The sequence below is a fragment of the Cygnus atratus genome, chromosome 6, assembly GCF_013377495.2.
Source record: "Cygnus atratus isolate AKBS03 ecotype Queensland, Australia chromosome 6, CAtr_DNAZoo_HiC_assembly, whole genome shotgun sequence".
NCBI lineage: Eukaryota > Metazoa > Chordata > Aves > Anseriformes > Anatidae > Cygnus > Cygnus atratus.
Window position 1 is genome coordinate 11,694,565 of NC_066367.1, and position 19,919 is coordinate 11,714,483.

Consider the following 19,919-nt stretch of genomic DNA (forward strand, 5'->3'; position numbering starts at 1 on the left):
ACAAATGCCCACATTTGGCACAACCACCCACTCCCAGACTCTGCCTGGGACGGGGGCACAGCCATGCAGCGGGAAGGACACGGTGCTGGGCACCACGTGCTGGGGGCCGCAGCCTGCCTGGGCCCAGCACCATGGCCACGGGGAGCCCCCGAGCACAGCCTGGTGCTGCCCGCTGCAGGGCCTGGGGCTGGCCTGGGGCCGCGTGCCAGGGCTGTAGGTGGCCACATCTGGGTGAAAGAGCTGCTGGGGGCAACAGCGGGCCTGCAGATGGGAGCTACCCATGTGTGCCCCAAGCCCCAGGGACTGTGCTGGGGAAGAAACAGCCCTTGGGTAGGGCAGCGGGAGCTTTGGCAGGAGCCAGCAGGGGGGCAAGAAGTGGGCTAGGAGACTTTCCCAAACCACAGGCACCCCACCACCACCGGCATGCAGGGCTTGCAGCTCATCGGGAGAGCACTTGCTGTGCATGCGGGAGGCCCAAGGTTCCACCTCCATCATTCCCCGGCTGGAGAACCGCGCTGACAGGAACCTCATAAAGCTCAACACGGAGAAGTACAGAGTCCTGCAGCTGGGGAGGAACAACCCTAGGCACTAGGATATGCTGGTGGCCACACAGCTGAAAGGCAGCCTTGCAGAAATGGACCTGGAGGCCTGGGGGACACCAAACTGAACATAAGTCAGCATTGTGCCTTTTGCTGCCAACAAGGCTAACAGCACAAGAGAGATGTGGACCTGTTGGAGCAAGTGGAGTGGAGGGCTACAAAGATGAGGCTGGTGCACCTCTCCTACGAAGAAAGGCTGAGAGAGCTGGGGATGTTCAGCCTGAAGAAGAGAAGCCTCAGGGAGACTTTGTTGCAGCCTTTCAATACTTAAAGGGGTCTTATAAAAAGGATGGAGAAGGACTCTTTTCTTGCGTAGACAATGATAGGACAAGGGGCAATGGTCTAAAACTAAAACAGGATAGATTTAGACTAGAGATTAGGAGGAAATTCTTCACTGTTAGGGTAGATTCTTCACTTCAGAGCTCTGGAACAGGTTGCCCACAGATTTGGGGCAGTGAGAGTGAGGGTGTAAAGGAGTGCTGCACCTCGGCTTGTTGGTCTAGGGGCATGATTCTTGCTTTGGGTGCGAGAGGTCCCGGGTTCAACTCCCGGACAAGCCCCATCTTTTCGGGCTCCCTGTCCCAGAGAGTGTGTGTGGGAGCTCAGATTGCGTTGGGGAGCAGGGCCAGGACAGTGGCCGTTGTGAGGGGGAGAGCGTTTGATTTTGGGGTGGGTGCGTGTCCACGTGGAGGAGGGCTGTGGAGAGCACGGTGAGCAGGAACGGGGAAGTGTGTTGTGCGCAAGGTGTGATTTGTGAGGAAGGTGTGTTGTGGAAGAGCAGGGGGAGGTGTGTTGAGCTGTTGGTGAACTGTGTGGGCTGAGGAGAAGGAGGCTGGAGGAAGGTTTTGTTAAAAGCAGAGCCCCCCGGCAAGACCTCCCATGGCAGTGGGGATGTAGCTCAGCGGTAGAGCGCTTGCTTTGCATGCAGGAGGCCCTGGGTTCAAGCCCCAGCATCTCCATGCTTTTCCTCCCCAGGGCAGGGCAGGGCAGCCGTTGGGGGGTGCAGGGCTGGCACAGGAGGTCCCTCCGAGGGCCTGGGGAGCTGCGGGAAGGAAGTTCCTGGCCCAGCCTGTGCGTGGCAGCAGCAGTGGGGCAAATGCGAGAGCTTGAGGTGCCCCAGCAGCCTCGGGAGCTGTGGGGCACGAGGGCAGAGGGTGCAGAGAGGAGAGCCCCCCAGCACCACCATAGCTCGTTGGTCTAGGGGTATGATTCTCACTTCAGGTGTGAGAGGTCCTGGGTTCAACTCCCGGACGAGCCCCCCTTTTGGGCAGCGCAGCCCACGTGCTCCCTGCAGGGGGCAGACGCAGGGGGGCTGGCTCTGGGCCCTTGTCCCCCCGGGCACCGCTGCAGGAGCAGGGGCGGCCCTGGCAGCCCCCAGCAGCCTGCAAGCGGCACCCCATGCTGGGGCCAGAGGCTTTGTCGGGCAGCACAGCCAGCTTTGGGCAGGCTCAGACGCTGCCACCGGAGCAGGCAGTGCCCGTGTGCTGCTGCTGCCAGGGCCACGGCCCCCTCAGGGCTGCTGGCCAGGGGATGTAGCTCAGTGGGAGAGCGCTTGCTTCGCATGTAAGAGGCCCTGGGTTCAAGCCCCAGCATCTCCAGCCTTTTCCTCCCTCCCAGCCCGCACATGGCAAAATGCCTGGAGAGTGGAGGCCCACAAGGAACTCCTCTTCCTTCTGCCCTCTGCAGGGCATCCCCAGAGCCCCTCTCCCCCTGCTTGCGGTTTCTGCTCCTTGCTCCCCAATGGCTGCGGCGCTCGCCTTGCCCAGCTCCTGGCTCTGCCGCAGGTAGAGCTGCCCCACGGGGACGTGGTGTCCGCAGGGCCCCGCTCTGCTGTCCCTGTCCCAGCGGAGCCCTGGCTGCGCCCTGTCCCTTTTGTCCCCGTGGCACAGGGCAGCACGGGTCTGCGGTGCGGGGTGTGGAGGGAAGCAGCAGGGGGCTGTGCGCGAGGTGTCGGGGCTGTGGGGCAGCAGGGCCCCATCTGTGCTGTGTCCCACCAGGATCTGTTTGCGGGCCAGCAGTGCCCAAAAGGGGGGCTCGTCCGGGAGTTGAACCCGGGACCTCTCGCACCCTAAGCGAGAATCATACCCCTAGACCAACGAGCCGGGGTGTGCAGCTGCCCACACCCCCCCACCCTGTGCCGACCCTTGCAGTGCTGGGGCAGCGCCGCCACTGGCCCCTGCTGGCCTCAGGCCCTGCCACCACCATCCCGGTGCAGAGCGGGCCCAGGGCTGGCGCTGCCGGTGCCCCAGCCTCTGCACGGACCTTGACCCACGACGAATGGGGGCCGTGGGGGCACCAGGGGCTGCCTGGGGATGCCCCTCAGGGACCAAGGTGGCACGGGCACGGGGCACACGTAGCCCCAGCTGGCCCAGCCGGGGGCTGTGATGGCCGAGGGGTGAAGGCGTTGGACTCGAAATCCAATAGGGTTTCCCTGCGCAGGTTCGAATCCTGCTCACAGCGACAGCTTTTAGCCCTGCTCTGGGGCTGCAGGGGGCATGCTGAGGCCACACAGGGCTCTTGGCTTCCCAGGGCAGCCCCCTCCCTGTGCTGGGCCTGGCAGGCTGTGTGCTCTTTGGGGCCGAGGGGTGCCAGGGGTTATGCTGGGGGCCAGCTGCACGCCTCGGCTCGTTGGTCCAGGGGGTATAGTTCTTCTTAGGGTGCGACAGCTTCTGGGTTCAACTGCCAGATGAGTCCCTCTTTTGGGCACCGTTGGCCTGCAAACAGCCCTTGTCCACGGCACGGATGGGGCCCTGCTGTCCCACAGCCCCTGACACCTGCCCTCCACACCTCGCTGCCTCCTGCCAGCAGCCACCTTCCCACTTCAGCGCTCTATTCTGGGCTGTGGCTTGGCCATAAAAAAAGCATGGAGATGCTGGGGCTTGAACCCAGGGCCTCCTGCATGCAAAGCAAGCGCTCTCCCGCTGAGCTACATCCCCCACATGGAGGGGCTTTGCCTGGGGGGTCCCTGCTGGCACCCGCAGACCAGCTGCCCCCATGGATGCTGCACATGGGGCACTTTGTGGCTGTGCCCACTTCTGTGCATTGGCCACACAGCCCAGGCACACCAAAGGGCCCCCGTGCGCCAGGCTCTGATGGGGACAAAAGGGACCACCACACACCCCACTATGTCTGCAGCACAGCCTGGCGACGCAAGGCAGGCAACAACCTGACTCATTTGTCTAGGGGCACGAGTCTGCCTCCACATGTGCCAGCTTCCACTTCCCCTACCTGACAAATGCCCACATTTGGCACAACCACCCACTCCCAGACTCTGCCTGGGACGGGGGCACAGCCATGCAGCGGGAAGGACACGGTGCTGGGCACCACGTGCTGGGGGCCGCAGCCTGCCTGGGCCCAGCACCATGGCCACGGGGAGCCCCCGAGCACAGCCTGGTGCTGCCCGCTGCAGGGCCTGGGGCTGGCCTGGGGCCGCGTGCCAGGGCTGTAGGTGGCCACATCTGGGTGAAAGAGCTGCTGGGGGCAACAGCGGGCCTGCAGATGGGAGCTACCCATGTGTGCCCCAAGCCCCAGGGACTGTGCTGGGGAAGAAACAGCCCTTGGGTAGGGCAGCGGGAGCTTTGGCAGGAGCCAGCAGGGGGGCAAGAAGTGGGCTAGGAGACTTTCCCAAACCACAGGCACCCCACCACCACCGGCATGCAGGGCTTGCAGCTCATCGGGAGAGCACTTGCTGTGCATGCGGGAGGCCCAAGGTTCCACCTCCATCATTCCCCGGCTGGAGAACCGCGCTGACAGGAACCTCATAAAGCTCAACACGGAGAAGTACAGAGTCCTGCAGCTGGGGAGGAACAACCCTAGGCACTAGGATATGCTGGTGGCCACACAGCTGAAAGGCAGCCTTGCAGAAATGGACCTGGAGGCCTGGGGGACACCAAACTGAACATAAGTCAGCATTGTGCCTTTTGCTGCCAACAAGGCTAACAGCACAAGAGAGATGTGGACCTGTTGGAGCAAGTGGAGTGGAGGGCTACAAAGATGAGGCTGGTGCACCTCTCCTACGAAGAAAGGCTGAGAGAGCTGGGGATGTTCAGCCTGAAGAAGAGAAGCCTCAGGGAGACTTTGTTGCAGCCTTTCAATACTTAAAGGGGTCTTATAAAAAGGATGGAGAAGGACTCTTTTCTTGCGTAGACAATGATAGGACAAGGGGCAATGGTCTAAAACTAAAACAGGATAGATTTAGACTAGAGATTAGGAGGAAATTCTTCACTGTTAGGGTAGATTCTTCACTTCAGAGCTCTGGAACAGGTTGCCCACAGATTTGGGGCAGTGAGAGTGAGGGTGTAAAGGAGTGCTGCACCTCGGCTTGTTGGTCTAGGGGCATGATTCTTGCTTTGGGTGCGAGAGGTCCCGGGTTCAACTCCCGGACAAGCCCCATCTTTTCGGGCTCCCTGTCCCAGAGAGTGTGTGTGGGAGCTCAGATTGCGTTGGGGAGCAGGGCCAGGACAGTGGCCGTTGTGAGGGGGAGAGCGTTTGATTTTGGGGTGGGTGCGTGTCCACGTGGAGGAGGGCTGTGGAGAGCACGGTGAGCAGGAACGGGGAAGTGTGTTGTGCGCAAGGTGTGATTTGTGAGGAAGGTGTGTTGTGGAAGAGCAGGGGGAGGTGTGTTGAGCTGTTGGTGAACTGTGTGGGCTGAGGAGAAGGAGGCTGGAGGAAGGTTTTGTTAAAAGCAGAGCCCCCCGGCAAGACCTCCCATGGCAGTGGGGATGTAGCTCAGCGGTAGAGCGCTTGCTTTGCATGCAGGAGGCCCTGGGTTCAAGCCCCAGCATCTCCATGCTTTTCCTCCCCAGGGCAGGGCAGGGCAGCCGTTGGGGGGTGCAGGGCTGGCACAGGAGGTCCCTCCGAGGGCCTGGGGAGCTGCGGGAAGGAAGTTCCTGGCCCAGCCTGTGCGTGGCAGCAGCAGTGGGGCAAATGCGAGAGCTTGAGGTGCCCCAGCAGCCTCGGGAGCTGTGGGGCACGAGGGCAGAGGGTGCAGAGGGCTCCAACACCATGGCTCGTTGGTCTAGGGGTATGATTCTCGCTTCGGGTGCGAGAGGTCCTGGGTTCAACTCCCGGACGAGCCCCCCTTTTGGGCAGCGCAGCCCACGTGCTCCCTGCAGGGGGCAGACGCAGGGGGGCTGGCTCTGGGCCCTTGTCCCCCCGGGCACCGCTGCAGGAGCAGGGGCGGCCCTGGCAGCCCCCAGCAGCCTGCAAGCGGCACCCCATGCTGGGGCCAGAGGCTTTGTCGGGCAGCACAGCCAGCTTTGGGCAGGCTCAGACGCTGCCACCGGAGCAGGCAGTGCCCGTGTGCTGCTGCTGCCAGGGCCACGGCCCCCTCAGGGCTGCTGGCCAGGGGATGTAGCTCAGCGGGAGAGCGCTTGCTTCGCATGTAAGAGGCCCTGGGTTCAAGCCCCAGCATCTCCAGCCTTTTCCTCCCTCCCAGCCCGCACATGGCAAAATGCCTGGAGAGTGGAGGCCCACAAGGAACTCCTCTTCCTTCTGCCCTCTGCAGGGCATCCCCAGAGCCCCTCTCCCCCTGCTTGCGGTTTCTGCTCCTTGCTCCCCAATGGCTGCGGCGCTCGCCTTGCCCAGCTCCTGGCTCTGCCGCAGGTAGAGCTGCCCCACGGGGATGTGGTGTCCGCGGGGCCCCGCTCTGCTGTCCCTGTCCCAGCGGAGCCCTGGCTGCGCCCTGTCCCTTTTGTCCCCGTGGCACAGGGCAGCACGGGTCTGCGGTGCGGGGTGTGGAGGGAAGCAGCAGGGGGCTGTGCGCGAGGTGTCGGGGCTGTGGGGCAGCAGGGCCCCATCTGTGCTGTGTCCCACCAGGATCTGTTTGCAGGCCAGCAGTGCCCAAAAGGGGGGCTCGTCCGGGAGTTGAACCCGGGACCTCTCGCACCCTAAGCGAGAATCATACCCCTAGACCAACGAGCCGGGGTGTGCAGCTGCCCACACCCCCCCACCCTGTGCCGACCCTTGCAGTGCTGGGGCAGCGCCGCCACTGGCCCCTGCTGGCCTCAGGCCCTGCCACCACCATCCCGGTGCAGAGCGGGCCCAGGGCTGGCGCTGCCGGTGCCCCAGCCTCTGCACGGACCTTGACCCACGACGAATGGGGGCCGTGGGGGCACCAGGGGCTGCCTGGGGATGCCCCTCAGGGACCAAGGTGGCACGGGCACGGGGCACACGTAGCCCCAGCTGGCCCAGCCGGGGGCTGTGATGGCCGAGGGGTGAAGGCGTTGGACTCGAAATCCAATAGGGTTTCCCTGCGCAGGTTCGAATCCTGCTCACAGCGACAGCTTTTAGCCCTGCTCTGGGGCTGCAGGGGGCATGCTGAGGCCACACAGGGCTCTTGGCTTCCCAGGGCAGCCCCCTCCCTGTGCTGGGCCTGGCAGGCTGTGTGCTCTTTGGGGCCGAGGGGTGCCAGGGGTTATGCTGGGGGCCAGCTGCACGCCTCGGCTCGTTGGTCCAGGGGGTATAGTTCTTCTTAGGGTGCGACAGCTTCTGGGTTCAACTGCCAGATGAGTCCCTCTTTTGGGCACCGCTGGCCTGCAAACAGCCCTTGTCCACGGCACGGATGGGGCCCTGCTGTCCCACAGCCCCTGACACCTGCCCTCCACACCTCGCTGCCTCCTGCCAGCAGCCACCTTCCCACTTCAGCGCTCTATTCTGGGCTGTGGCTTGGCCATAAAAAAAGCATGGAGATGCTGGGGCTTGAACCCAGGGCCTCCTGCATGCAAAGCAAGCGCTCTCCCGCTGAGCTACATCCCCCACATGGAGGGGCTTTGCCTGGGGGGTCCCTGCTGGCACCCGCAGACCAGCTGCCCCCATGGATGCTGCACATGGGGCACTTTGTGGCTGTGCCCACTTCTGTGCATTGGCCACACAGCCCAGGCACACCAAAGGGCCCCCGTGCGCCAGGCTCTGATGGGGACAAAAGGGACCGCCACACAGGGATATGACTGTTGCTTAGGGTGCGAGAGGTCCCGGGTTCAACTCCCGGACGAGCCCCCCTTTTGGGCACTGCTGGCCTGCAAACAGATCCTGGTGGGACACAGCACAGATGGGGCCCTGCTGCCCCACAGCCCCGACACCTCGTGCACAGCCCCCTGCTGCTTCCCTCCACACCCCGCACCGCAGACCCGTGCTGCCCTGTGCCACGGGGACAAAAGGGACAGGGCGCAGCCAGGGCTCCGCTGGGACAGGGACAGCAGAGCGGGGCCCCGCGGACACCACGTCCCCGTGGGGCAGCTCTACCTGCGGCAGAGCCAGGAGCTGGGCAAGGCGAGCGCCGCAGCCATTGGGGAGCAAGGAGCAGAAACCGCAAGCAGGGGGAGAGGGGCTCTGGGGATGCCCTGCAGAGGGCAGAAGGAAGAGGAGTTCCTTGTGGGCCTCCACTCTCCAGGCATTTTGCCATGTGCGGGCTGGGAGGGAGGAAAAGGCTGGAGATGCTGGGGCTTGAACCCAGGGCCTCTTACATGCGAAGCAAGCGCTCTCCCGCTGAGCTACATCCCCCACATGGAGGGGCTTTGCCTGGGGGGTCCCTGCTGGCACCCGCAGACCAGCTGCCCCCATGGATGCTGCACATGGGGCACTTTGTGGCTGTGCCCACTTCTGTGCATTGGCCACACAGCCCAGGCACACCAAAGGGCCCCCGTGCGCCAGGCTCTGATGGGGACAAAAGGGACCACCACACACCCCACTATGTCTGCAGCAAGGCCTGGCGACGCAAGGCAGGCAACAACCTGACTCATTTGTCTAGGGGCACGAGTCTGCCTCCACATGTGCCAGCTTCCACTTCCCCTACCTGACAAATGCCCACATTTGGCACAACCACCCACTCCCAGACTCTGCTTGGGACGGGGGCACAGCCACGCAGCAGGAAGGACACGGTGCTGGGCACCACGTGCTGGGGGCCGCAGCCTGCCTGGGCCCAGCACCACGTGCTGGGGCCAGCTGCACGCCTCGGCTCATTGGTCTAGGGGTATGGTTCTTCTTAGGGTGCTGAGAGGTCCTGGGTTCAACTCCCGGACGAGCCCCCCTTTTGGGCACTGCTGGCCTGCAAACAGATCCTGGTGCAATACAGCACAGCCCTGCTGCCCCACAGCCCCAACACCTCGGGCACAGCCCCCTGCTGCCTCCCTCCCCACCCCGCACTGCAGATCCATGCAGCCCTGTGCCACGGGGACACCTCAAGCCCTGGTGCACAGCCCCAGGCCAGCTCCAGGCCCCGCAGCGGGCAGCACCTGTCTGCGCTCAGGGGCTCCCCCGGCCATGGTGCTGGCCCCCAGCAAGTGCTCTCCCGATGAGCTGCAAGCCCTGCATGCCGGTGGTGGTGGGGTGCCTGTGGTTTGGGAAAGTCTCCTAGCCCACTTCTTGCCCCCCTGCTGGCTCCTGCCAAAGCTCCCGCTGCCCTACCCAAGGGCTGTTTCTTCCCCAGCACAGTCCCTGGGGCTTGGGGCACACATGGGTAGCTCCCATCTGCAGGCCCGCTGTTGCCCCCAGCAGCTCTTTCACCCAGATGTGGCCACCTACAGCCCTGGCACGCGGCCCCAGGCCAGCCCCAGGCCCTGCAGCGGGCAGCACCAGGCTGTGCTCGGGGGCTCCCCGTGGCCATGGTGCTGGGCCCAGGCAGGCTGCGGCCCCCAGCACGTGGTGCCCAGCACCGTGTCCTTCCCGCTGCATGGCTGTGCCCCCGTCCCAGGCAGAGTCTGGGAGTGGGTGGTTGTGCCAAATGTGGGCATTTGTCAGGTAGGGGAAGTGGAAGCTGGCACATGTGGAGGCAGACTCGTGCCCCTAGACAAATGAGTCAGGTTGTTGCCTGCCTTGCGTCGCCAGGCTGTGCTGCAGACATAGTGGGGTGTGTGGTGGTCCCTTTTGTCCCCATCAGAGCCTGGCGCACGGGGGCCCTTTGGTGTGCCTGGGCTGTGTGGCCAATGCACAGAAGTGGGCACAGCCACAAAGTGCCCCATGTGCAGCATCCATGGGGGCAGCTGGTCTGCGGGTGCCAGCAGGGACCCCCCAGGCAAAGCCCCTCCATGTGGGGGATGTAGCTCAGCGGGAGAGCGCTTGCTTTGCATGCAGGAGGCCCTGGGTTCAAGCCCCAGCATCTCCATGCTTTTTTTATGGCCAAGCCACAGCCCAGAATAGAGCGCTGAAGTGGGAAGGTGGCTGCTGGCAGGAGGCAGCGAGGTGTGGAGGGCAGGTGTCAGGGGCTGTGGGACAGCAGGGCCCCATCCGTGCCGTGGACAAGGGCTGTTTGCAGGCCAGCGGTGCCCAAAAGAGGGACTCATCTGGCAGTTGAACCCAGAAGCTGTCGCACCCTAAGAAGAACTATACCCCCTGGACCAACGAGCCGAGGCGTGCAGCTGGCCCCCAGCATAACCCCTGGCACCCCTCGGCCCCAAAGAGCACACAGCCTGCCAGGCCCAGCACAGGGAGGGGGCTGCCCTGGGAAGCCAAGAGCCCTGTGTGGCCTCAGCATGCCCCCTGCAGCCCCAGAGCAGGGCTAAAAGCTGTCGCTGTGAGCAGGATTCGAACCTGCGCAGGGAAACCCTATTGGATTTCGAGTCCAACGCCTTCACCCCTCGGCCATCACAGCCCCCGGCTGGGCCAGCTGGGGCTACGTGTGCCCCGTGCCCGTGCCACCTTGGTCCCTGAGGGGCATCCCCAGGCAGCCCCTGGTGCCCCCACGGCCCCCATTCGTCGTGGGTCAAGGTCCGTGCAGAGGCTGGGGCACCGGCAGCGCCAGCCCTGGGCCCGCTCTGCACCGGGATGGTGGTGGCAGGGCCTGAGGCCAGCAGGGGCCAGTGGCGGCGCTGCCCCAGCACTGCAAGGGTCGGCACAGGGTGGGGGGGTGTGGGCAGCTGCACACCCCGGCTCGTTGGTCTAGGGGTATGATTCTCGCTTAGGGTGCGAGAGGTCCCGGGTTCAACTCCCGGACGAGCCCCCCTTTTGGGCACTGCTGGCCTGCAAACAGATCCTGGTGGGACACAGCACAGATGGGGCCCTGCTGCCCCACAGCCCCGACACCTCGCGCACAGCCCCCTGCTGCTTCCCTCCACACCCCGCACCGCAGACCCGTGCTGCCCTGTGCCACGGGGACAAAAGGGACAGGGCGCAGCCAGGGCTCCGCTGGGACAGGGACAGCAGAGCGGGGCCCTGCGGACACCACGTCCCCGTGGGGCAGCTCTACCTGCGGCAGAGCCAGGAGCTGGGCAAGGCGAGCGCCGCAGCCATTGGGGAGCAAGGAGCAGAAACCGCAAGCAGGGGGAGAGGGGCTCTGGGGATGCCCTGCAGAGGGCAGAAGGAAGAGGAGTTCCTTGTGGGCCTCCACTCTCCAGGCATTTTGCCATGTGCGGGCTGGGAGGGAGGAAAAGGCTGGAGATGCTGGGGCTTGAACCCAGGGCCTCTTACATGCGAAGCAAGCGCTCTCCCACTGAGCTACATCCCCTGGCCAGCAGCCCTGAGGGGGCCGTGGCCCTGGCAGCAGCAGCACACGGGCGCTGCCTGCTCCGGTGGCAGCGTCTGAGCCTGCCCAAAGCTGGCTGTGCTGCCCGACAAAGCCTCTGGCCCCAGCGTGGGGTGCCGCTTGCAGGCTGCTGGGGGCTGCCAGGGCCGCCCCTGCTCCTGCAGCGGTGCCCGGGGGGACAAGGGCCCAGAGCCAGCCCCCCTGCATCTGCCCCCTGCAGGGAGCACGTGGGCTGCGCTGCCCAAAAGGGGGGCTCGTCCGGGAGTTGAACCCGGGACCTCTCGCACCCGAAGCGAGAATCATACCCCTAGACCAACGAGCCATGGTGTTGGAGCCCTCTGCACCCTCTGCCCTCGTGCCCCACAGCTCCCGAGGCTGCTGGGGCACCTCAAGCTCTCGCATTTGCCCCACTGCTGCTGCCACGCACAGGCTGGGCCAGGAACTTCCTTCCCGCAGCTCCCCAGGCCCTCGGGGGGACCTCCTGTGCCAGCCCTGCACCCCCCAACGGCTGCCCTGCCCTGCCCTGCCCTGGGGAGGAAAAGCATGGAGATGCTGGGGCTTGAACCCAGGGCCTCCTGCATGCAAAGCAAGCGCTCTACCGCTGAGCTACATCCCCACTGCCATGGGGGGGTCTTGCCGGGGGGCTCTGCTTTTAACAAAACCTTCCTCCAGCCTCCTTCTCCTCAGCCCACACAGTTCACCAACAGCTCAACACACCTCCCCCTGCTCTTCCACAACACACCTTCCTCACAAATCACACCTTGCGCACCACACACTCCCCCCTTCCTGCTCACCGTGTTCTCCACAGCCCTCCTCCACGTGGACACGCACCCACCCCAAAATCAAACGCTCTCCCCCTCACAACGGCCACTGTCCTGGCCCTGCTCCCCAACGCAATCTGAGCTCCCCCACACACTCTCCGGGACAGGGAGCCCGAAAAGATGGGGCTCGTCCGGGAGTTGAACCCGGGACCTCTCGCACCCAAAGCGAGAATCATACCCCTAGACCAACGAGCCAGGGTGCAGCACCTCTTTGCACCCCCACTCTCACTGCCCCTCACCTCCTCGGCACTGCTGGTAGCACCTTGTGCTGTCTTTTGCCCTTGCAGAAGTACCAAATTCTCTATAGTGCGTGGGACCTCTGCACATCAGCTGGACAAACCCTCCTGCTCAGGCAAGGACTCCCACATGAGGTTGCCCAGGACCATGTCCGTTGCCCACTACCCAATTCTGCAGTGCCTCTGGGGCAAAATAATGATATGTGTGATAGTCCACTCCTGGGGTTCATTTTAACCCCTGCGAGCTGAAGTTAGGTCAAGAGGAAGGAACAGCCCCAGATGTCCAATAGATTATAGGGCTGTGGGCAGGAGCAGGCAGGGTGTTCTTCTCACCCATGATTTCCAGGTCTATGAAACATCCCCACGGCAGCCTGGCTCCATCAACACCACAGAAGGAGTGCAAGCAAGAGCAACCTTACCCTCAATAAACAGATCAATGTCCTCTTCTCTGGGAACTGCACAGACACCTAATTCTCAGTAAACATGAATTAACAGTCTTGGAATATTTAACTTAATAATTACTGAGTTTGAAACAGTCATCCCTAGCTATTTCACTCCAGGATGCTCTAAACACTTTGGAGCTGGGCTGTGCTTTCACTGCACAACACATTGTATCCCTGTCTCCCCACTCCTGGGGGGATAAACTCAAGAGGAGGGTCTGTGGGGCAGCTGGGTGCGGTGTCTGGTGCTGTTTTGGGCTTGGGATGCAACACGGTGCTGGCAGGGGGAGCAGAGCTGCTGGCTCACCAGGGTGCAAGCCATGAGAGCTCCGTTCCCACGGGTGGCACCAGAAGGACCAGACCGGGATGCCAGTGCCTTTTGATTTGTGTGCTTCTTCCCCTGTGACTCAGGCGTGTGGTGGCCTGTGATTACCTTGCTCTATGGGATTTTCAGCCCTGAGGAAGAACCACAGCCCTCACTGAGGAGTCCCCCGGGGCTGGAGTCATCGCCCGTCTGGCTCCCCAGGCCAGCGCAGGGCCCCTGCCCCGCGGTTGGTCTGTGGGTGCAGCGGTCAGTGCCTGGGGCAGGGTGTGACCTCAGCAGTGCCCTCTCCTGCCTCTTACCCCTACCATGCGACCTCTCTCTGTGTCCTTCCTAAACCCTAACAGTAGGCACCCGCTCTGCCATGGTGGGAAATCACAATGCGAGGCGCAGTGTGAGACCTGGCGGGTGAGGAAGGAGATTTTATTGACAAATAAATCACACCATCAGCTGCCACACCTGCATGCTCCCAGCTCCAGGGTCCCTGTCTCTACCCAGCTGACTCCAGGCGTGTGTCCCCAAGCACTCTGTTCAGAAGTCCTTGCCCCAGCGAGGAGGATGGGGGAAGCTGCCTGTTGAGACCACCTTGCACCCTATCACTGGCCCCAAGCCACCTGGGACTTCCACTCCTGACAGTCCCATTCACTCACCATTTGCACCAGTCTCCCCTTTTCCATGACAACTGTCTATGTTTCTCCACTTGTTGCAGCCCAAGATATGACTTCATCCATCCTCTCTCTCTTCTTCCCCAGGTTACAGGCACCCACCACTGCACTTGCAAAGAGCTGCAGGCTTTCCTTGTGTAGGAGATGCTTGCCGGCTGCTTCTGTCAGCTTCCCCAAGCAGAGAAACGCAGAAAAAAAAATATGAGGGAGCCCATTTGCCAAGTGCAGTGGTGTAGGCTGGGGTGTCCCTGTGAATTTAACCACCTCCAAAGAGGAGATCAGTACTCCCATGGATGTGCTCTCATAAAAAGGAGTTGCCACCATCACTATCCCAGGCCAGGGTGCTTTGGCTGCTCACTGACGAGGTGATTCATACACTGTAATTTTTACTGATGCACTCTGGGTTTGCCAAAGCAAGGGACAGAAGGAAGAAAATGAAGGAAAATGGGAGTCTCCAGGAAGCAATGACTGTTGCATGAGGATGATCCTGTGTGATGGCAGTGAGCAGGTTTCTAGCTAGGACACGAGCAGGTGAGGGAAGATGGTGGGAGAGCAGAAGTCATGAAACTCAACAGGTTTGGGTCTGGGCTCTGCTCCAGGCTTCTCTTAGAATCGCTGCTGTTGCTACTATTGAAAACCATGAGTGAGCAATGCTGGGACTAAAACCCAGAAGCCAGCTATTTCCCTCGCTGTGCGTCCTTCCACCCGCTAAGCTTTATTTTTCATCCCAGTCTTGGCATGTAGTTCCCAGTTTCTCACCAGGGCCTTTGGCTGTGCCGCCTTTGCAGGAACCTTTATTTTAGGGCCTGATTAGCAGGTCTGCGGGGTCCTGCCTGGGGCAAGCACTGGCTGTGGAGTGATACATGGCAGAGTGAATTCAGGACAGTTCAAGTCAGGAGTCACAGCACCCAGAGAGACAGGGTGCCATGTCCCTTGGGATGGGGATCCCTGCAGTGCCTCAGGTCCTCCCTTCCCTGGATCTGTCTGCACTAAGGGCATCGTAGTTTTCAAGTCAAATTAAGGACCTGTGTGGATTTCAGTCTCCTTCGAGTCACTGCCTCTTCAGAACAAAATAAAAAAATCTGTATGATCTCACCAGAGGAGTCATTGTGAAAAGCTGTATCAAAATGTCATTATTCTTTTCCCCTGCTGCCTTCTGGACTGTTCTATGCATCAGACTGGTAGAAGAAAGTTGCACAAGCCCCAGATGCCTACAACTTTCTAATGAGGTTTTTTCTAGAAATCCAATGCTTTTCATTGTTGCAGCAATCAGGAGAATTTTACATCCCCTGACAATGGAACAATTTCTGCAGTTGGGATAAAAGTATCTGAACAGTCCTTGGAGCAGGGATGTGAACCCACACCCCTCTTCTTCTGGTGCTCTGACTGCTGAGCAAGTGCCATGCAAATTATTTCCAAATTAAGAGCACTTCTGTGAAGATCTGAGCAATAAAACCAGTTGAGCTTGGTAAAAGAGTTTTGAGGACCAACATGCTTCCAAGCTCAGCATAATCCCTCATTGCCAAAACGCTCATAAACTCTATGCAAATTTTCACACTAACAAAATGTTTAAGGAATGAAAGAAGATTTAGACAATGCCCTTGGAGGACTTAGTCGCACTCTTATTCCTCCTTTCATTAGCTAAAAATGTTCTGCCTGATGTTATATGACACATTGAAAAGAGGCTTACTCAGTGCCTGGCATATTTTTCTAGAGGTGCCTCCATCTGCACACAGTTTGCATCACAGACACCCTTCTTCCTCTTATGGAGAGATGCTAACATGGATTTGGGCTGCTGGGCAAAGTTCCTGCCCCATCCGGGGTTGGTATGGCATTCTCTAAGCCATCATGTGGAGCTAGCACCAGAACCCCAGGATATTTCCTGTGGCTCTCCAGAGGCAAATGCTGCAGTCAACACCTGTACAAGTGCATGTCTATGTATACATGTAGCAGCCCAGAACAAAATGTTTTCTGCTACTACATTCTGCAAACGCATCAGCCACATTCAGACATATATAATAGCTCGCTAGCACCTGTGCTGTCTAGGTTTAAGTCATTGCATACTCATTTATATAAGGCCCCATCCATCCTCCGTAAACCAAAAAATAATAAAAAAAACCCTGCTGCAAAAACAGGGAAAATGCCATTTTGAAACATCCAATCTCCGTGTTGCCACCTCCTTGAGGTAACAGGCAACGAGACCGTTGCATGTCTCCCTAAGCAGACACTTGCTTTGGGGCAGCAATAAAAGTCTTCAGGCTGAGAAGTCTGCCTTTGGGCTGGACACAGCAAGCCACATGCCTACATGAGCAGTGTGGTGCTGAACGGCAGAAATTCCCATTTCAGACACACAAAAAAAAAAGAACCTCCACACAGCAACAAGTTGCCTCCAGAGCAGGTCACCACTTCAGACCAGAGGCAAAAGGAACACCAGAAGACTCAGGCTGTGATGTAGCATGTCTTTAATGAGAAAAAGAAATAGAATAAACAAGTTGAGAGTACAAGAAGCGCATTTCCAGTGCTCACTAAAGGAATGGACAAACCCACTTAAGGACAAACCAACAAGGTGTTGCCCCTGCTGCCCCTGCAGCCCGTGGCAATCACCTTCTGTCTGCAGCCAGCTAAAAGCGTTTTCCCCCAGCTAATAGCAAATGCTGTGTAGCACCACAGGTTGTGACACCTACATGGAAACATACAGTAAGGCATAGCAAGAGAAAGGTGTACAGAGGCACGATCTTGAGTGACACGTGCTCGCGGCTCCCTTCCTGCTGCGGGAGCTGCGGATGCCCTCCACAGCTTGGAAATACACGGGCATTTCCTTAGTCCTCTTCCCCAGCCTTGTTCCTGTGCTTCGCTTTTCCTTCCCTATGCCCTGCTGGCATCGGTGGGACAAGGTGACAGGCAAGGACACCCTACAGCCCACCACCGAGGCACAGCAGTCCCGCCTTCCCCAGCCCCCGGGCGCCGCTGGAGGCCACTGGCACCCCGCAGCACCGGAGGTAGCTCCCAACCGCTGCCGACGCCGTGGATCCCACCACCGTGTTCTGCGGGTAGGAGCTGAGGATGGGCCCGGGCAGGGTCACTACCACGGTGGGAGGCTGGATGACGGTGGTGGAGTCCCCGCAGCGCCGGTAGCAGGGCTCGTTGCAACTGGTGGCCAGTGGCCTGGGACCGCAGGAGGAGGGCAGGCACAGGTCGTAGCAGGACATCGCCGGGTGAGGACGGACACCTGGAAGACAGAGCAGGGCATAAGCATGAGGCAGAGACTATAGCCGTCCCTCTGGAGCCCTAATTCTATGGCTCTGGTAGCAAGAAGAAAAGAGGAGTAGCCAGAGGGTACACACTGGGATAATTTAGTTTAGTTTAGATGGCCTGCCCTGGAAGGCAGTGCTGGAGAGCTGAGAGAAAGCCTTTACCAAGCAAAGTCCTCACTGAAATGCATCTGACTGTGGTAAAAAATAAAATAAAATAAAATAAAATAAAATAAAATAAAATCTCTTTTTTTTTTTCTTTTTTTTTTTTTTTAAGAAATCCATGCAGGATGCACCTGGCTGTATGATTACAGACTCTTGAGGTAGGTACCCAGTACCACCTGCATCCGACACCCCCTTGCCCCTGGAACCCTGACTCCTCATTTTGCGACAGAAATAAACCCTTCTGAGGGCCTCTGCAGGCAGAAGACAGGTAACAAGCCTCGACCCCTTGTGGAGGAGCAGGCAGAAGACATCAGTGAAAGCAACAGCTCGGGCAGAAGGAGCCAGAGCCCGTCTCGACTTACCTGGGTGGCAGAGGCGGCAGCAGCTGGAAAGAGGGTGGCAGGGCCAGGCTCCGTGTGGGGTTTTATAGGGTGCCCTGTCCCTCTGGGGAGCCAGCGCATTCCTTCTGTGTGAAACTCTCCGGCAACCAGCAGTTTTCTCCTGGAAAGCTCCCCCAGCTGATTAAACAGTTTCCTCTTTCATCTGTCATGTTTTGCTTCCATTTAGTACTGAGTAAGATTGAAATGATTCGAGCTACAGGCAGTAATTATCTTACCTCCTAAGGCCAAAGTACATTTTAGGTCTTATGCTACAAGGCAGGAGAGCATTTCAGCAGAATTTAGGGCAGGCACATCCCCGGCTCATCTCCCCTCCCTTCCCACCTTCCTCTCAGCACAACCATAAATCACTGGGAAAGCCAGCTCCCAAGTGCACCTGAGGTGAGCTGGTGAGTAAGGGGGTTTAGGCTGAGCAAGAGAACCATGTATCTGTGCATAAACCCAGCGAAAGCAGCCAGGCTCCTGCACTGCCTCAGCCTCACATGGTCCCATTAGGAAAATCAGGGATGCTGCAAGTGTGAGGGGCAGCGAGGGACCTTGCACAGCTTGGAGAAAAATGCACAAAATACTGTGTGGTGCTGCAGAAGGCACCAGGCAGCCCTCCTCCTTCCCCAGCTGCCCAGGTAGTACAAACAGAGACGTGACTAAGGGCAAGCCCAGGTAGCTGAGCTAGGGTGGCATGGCCAAATTTTTATGCTTTTGGATTCGCTTAGAGGATTTTGTATGTTGTTATCCCCATGCATGGGGTACAAATTCTGCTTGGAAAGTACAGCAGATTATAAAAGCAAACTAATCAAAGACACAGAAAGATGTTAAAAAAGACTCTGGAGTTCATCCCTGAAGGTGACACACACCATAAGTAGCTAATTTTGCTCACCGAGCTGAATTTGGAGGCCCAGAGCCTTTCCAGCCAGGTTTTTTGATATGCTAAGAGCAGTGAGCCAGAAGTTCACGGCTATTCTTTCTTGTGATGGAGCAACATCATCAAGACATTCTAATTACAGGTGTGACACCGGATTGCTCTGCTGGAATCCTGCTAGCTGCTAAAGAGCTGAGGAGTCGCAAAAGTCCCAACCTGCATTTAGACGTGAATCACCAACATGTTGGTGAGAGGGAGCCGCTGACGTGGTACCAAGCAGGGGAATGAGCTATCAGGCTCCAAGGGCAAGGAAAGTTTGAAGGTTTTTCATTTCATGCCAGCAGAGCCTAAATGAAGGTATAAACTATAGCAGTACTGGGGCACATGTACAATGCATGTGTGGAGCCAGGGATTTTCAGTAAGGCTGTTAAAGACATGCCTTGTAGGGGTTTTCAGGGTCACTTTAGTTACTAGGATGACTTGGCCCTGTGTGGAGCCATCCTTTATAGCACTGAGTTATCCCTAGTGACTCCTTCCTGCCCTGCCTGCCAGGGCAAAAAATGCTTTTCAGAGGTGATGGAGTCAAGCCCAGCTCATTTTAACCTCACTCTGGAAGGAAAAACAGAAAATTGGCCTTTCTGAGGTTCAGAGGAGGACACATACTTCAGTCAGCAGCAGCCCTGCAGCCTGCTGGAGTAAGAGAGGGGGCTGGAGGCTCGTCACAACTTCCTAAAGGGCCATCTGGGGAGCAGAAAAGGATGACACTTTATTTTAAGCTTTTCCTTTTTGCCTTTTGCAATAACAAAACGATGCCACAGGTGCACCTTGGGCCCACAGGCTAAGACTTGAACCCTTCTTTTGCCAGGCAGGGTTTCTTCTTCACTAACCATTTTCTACCCCTTTCTTCCATGCCTCTGTGCACTCCCGTGATCCTCCAGAGAATGACCTTCCCGCAGGACTCCCTGGCTTCCAAACAGAGGCTGGGAGCTTCTGATTTGCAGCCTCACCACATGTTTCAGTTTTGCAATGCAGTTTAAGTACGTGAGGTTCAGCTGCTCACATTGGATCACTGTGTCCCAGTACAACATCAGCGCGTGCAGCAATGCTTGAAGTACTTGCAGAGGAGCAATAAAAAAGGGCATGTTTCTGAATGTGAGTAGATCTCTGCACTTTAAAAAAAAAAAAAAGTCCTTTGCCTGCAGATGGGAACAGGGAAAACAAAAGGCACATGTCAGGAAGCTAAAATAATCAGATTTGTGTAATGAGAGAGATTAAAACAAAGGAAAACCACAGGGGAAAGAGCTCTTCCTGAAAATGCAGGTATCTGGGAGAAAGACAGGACTGGTTTTACTAACCCCTATTCATTTCAGGAAATGAGCAATTTCTGCCTGAGCCATGACTTTCTCTGGGGAAACCACAAAACCAAGAAAATATCACCAGATCAAACATGTCAGGCCCATTTTTTTAACTTTTGCAAGGGATCCAGGATGCAAGCGCATTTCAGCCCTGTTTCTTCCTGCAGGTAAGAACACGAGGAGAAAAACGGACCAGGACCAGTATTCACCATGATTCCCCTTTCCATCACCAACTTTGCAACTCTGATTTGCTGCTCTGCATCTTGGTTTCCAGTAACCTTGTCTCTCTCTAGATGTCCGTGATGCTAGAGGAAGCATCCCCTGCCCCAGGATCTCCTGAGAGCCAAGGTGG

At 58.7% G+C, this 19,919-nt stretch overlaps 1 protein-coding gene and 21 non-coding genes across 22 annotated transcripts; 11 read left to right on the forward strand and 11 right to left on the reverse strand.

Annotated features, from left to right (window-relative positions):
- The first annotated feature begins 1,087 nt into the window (after window positions 1-1,087).
- TRNAP-UGG (transfer RNA proline (anticodon UGG)) lies at window positions 1,088-1,159 on the forward strand. Its single transcript has one exon. It is a non-coding gene; the product is annotated as a tRNA-Pro (tRNA).
- Window positions 1,160-1,486: 327 nt separating this feature from the next.
- Window positions 1,487-1,558, forward strand: TRNAA-UGC (transfer RNA alanine (anticodon UGC)). Its single transcript has one exon. It is a non-coding gene; the product is annotated as a tRNA-Ala (tRNA).
- A 567-nt stretch (window positions 1,559-2,125) lies between these two features.
- Window positions 2,126-2,197, forward strand: TRNAA-CGC (transfer RNA alanine (anticodon CGC)). Its single transcript has one exon. It is a non-coding gene; the product is annotated as a tRNA-Ala (tRNA).
- Window positions 2,198-2,629: 432 nt separating this feature from the next.
- Window positions 2,630-2,701, reverse strand: TRNAP-AGG (transfer RNA proline (anticodon AGG)). The gene has a single exon. It is a non-coding gene; the product is annotated as a tRNA-Pro (tRNA).
- Window positions 2,702-2,977: 276 nt separating this feature from the next.
- Window positions 2,978-3,059, forward strand: TRNAS-CGA (transfer RNA serine (anticodon CGA)). The gene has a single exon. It is a non-coding gene; the product is annotated as a tRNA-Ser (tRNA).
- Window positions 3,060-3,463: 404 nt separating this feature from the next.
- On the reverse strand, window positions 3,464-3,535 carry TRNAA-UGC (transfer RNA alanine (anticodon UGC)). Its single transcript has one exon. It is a non-coding gene; the product is annotated as a tRNA-Ala (tRNA).
- A 1,382-nt stretch (window positions 3,536-4,917) lies between these two features.
- TRNAP-UGG (transfer RNA proline (anticodon UGG)) lies at window positions 4,918-4,989 on the forward strand. Its single transcript has one exon. It is a non-coding gene; the product is annotated as a tRNA-Pro (tRNA).
- A 327-nt stretch (window positions 4,990-5,316) lies between these two features.
- Window positions 5,317-5,388, forward strand: TRNAA-UGC (transfer RNA alanine (anticodon UGC)). Its single transcript has one exon. It is a non-coding gene; the product is annotated as a tRNA-Ala (tRNA).
- A 217-nt stretch (window positions 5,389-5,605) lies between these two features.
- TRNAP-CGG (transfer RNA proline (anticodon CGG)) lies at window positions 5,606-5,677 on the forward strand. The gene has a single exon. It is a non-coding gene; the product is annotated as a tRNA-Pro (tRNA).
- Window positions 5,678-5,945: 268 nt separating this feature from the next.
- TRNAA-CGC (transfer RNA alanine (anticodon CGC)) lies at window positions 5,946-6,017 on the forward strand. The gene has a single exon. It is a non-coding gene; the product is annotated as a tRNA-Ala (tRNA).
- Window positions 6,018-6,449: 432 nt separating this feature from the next.
- Window positions 6,450-6,521, reverse strand: TRNAP-AGG (transfer RNA proline (anticodon AGG)). Its single transcript has one exon. It is a non-coding gene; the product is annotated as a tRNA-Pro (tRNA).
- Window positions 6,522-6,797: 276 nt separating this feature from the next.
- TRNAS-CGA (transfer RNA serine (anticodon CGA)) lies at window positions 6,798-6,879 on the forward strand. The gene has a single exon. It is a non-coding gene; the product is annotated as a tRNA-Ser (tRNA).
- Window positions 6,880-7,283: 404 nt separating this feature from the next.
- TRNAA-UGC (transfer RNA alanine (anticodon UGC)) lies at window positions 7,284-7,355 on the reverse strand. Its single transcript has one exon. It is a non-coding gene; the product is annotated as a tRNA-Ala (tRNA).
- Window positions 7,356-8,027: 672 nt separating this feature from the next.
- On the reverse strand, window positions 8,028-8,099 carry TRNAA-CGC (transfer RNA alanine (anticodon CGC)). The gene has a single exon. It is a non-coding gene; the product is annotated as a tRNA-Ala (tRNA).
- A 1,528-nt stretch (window positions 8,100-9,627) lies between these two features.
- On the forward strand, window positions 9,628-9,699 carry TRNAA-UGC (transfer RNA alanine (anticodon UGC)). The gene has a single exon. It is a non-coding gene; the product is annotated as a tRNA-Ala (tRNA).
- Window positions 9,700-10,103: 404 nt separating this feature from the next.
- Window positions 10,104-10,185, reverse strand: TRNAS-CGA (transfer RNA serine (anticodon CGA)). The gene has a single exon. It is a non-coding gene; the product is annotated as a tRNA-Ser (tRNA).
- A 276-nt stretch (window positions 10,186-10,461) lies between these two features.
- Window positions 10,462-10,533, forward strand: TRNAP-AGG (transfer RNA proline (anticodon AGG)). Its single transcript has one exon. It is a non-coding gene; the product is annotated as a tRNA-Pro (tRNA).
- A 432-nt stretch (window positions 10,534-10,965) lies between these two features.
- On the reverse strand, window positions 10,966-11,037 carry TRNAA-CGC (transfer RNA alanine (anticodon CGC)). Its single transcript has one exon. It is a non-coding gene; the product is annotated as a tRNA-Ala (tRNA).
- Window positions 11,038-11,305: 268 nt separating this feature from the next.
- Window positions 11,306-11,377, reverse strand: TRNAP-CGG (transfer RNA proline (anticodon CGG)). Its single transcript has one exon. It is a non-coding gene; the product is annotated as a tRNA-Pro (tRNA).
- Window positions 11,378-11,599: 222 nt separating this feature from the next.
- Window positions 11,600-11,671, reverse strand: TRNAA-UGC (transfer RNA alanine (anticodon UGC)). Its single transcript has one exon. It is a non-coding gene; the product is annotated as a tRNA-Ala (tRNA).
- Window positions 11,672-11,999: 328 nt separating this feature from the next.
- Window positions 12,000-12,071, reverse strand: TRNAP-UGG (transfer RNA proline (anticodon UGG)). Its single transcript has one exon. It is a non-coding gene; the product is annotated as a tRNA-Pro (tRNA).
- Window positions 12,072-16,451: 4,380 nt separating this feature from the next.
- Window positions 16,452-16,748, reverse strand: LOC118260271 (beta-keratin-related protein-like). Its single transcript, XM_035570413.1, has one exon. The coding sequence runs from the start codon at window positions 16,746-16,748 to the stop codon at window positions 16,452-16,454; it is 297 nt and encodes a 98-aa protein (XP_035426306.1).
- Window positions 16,749-19,919: the final 3,171 nt, after the last annotated feature.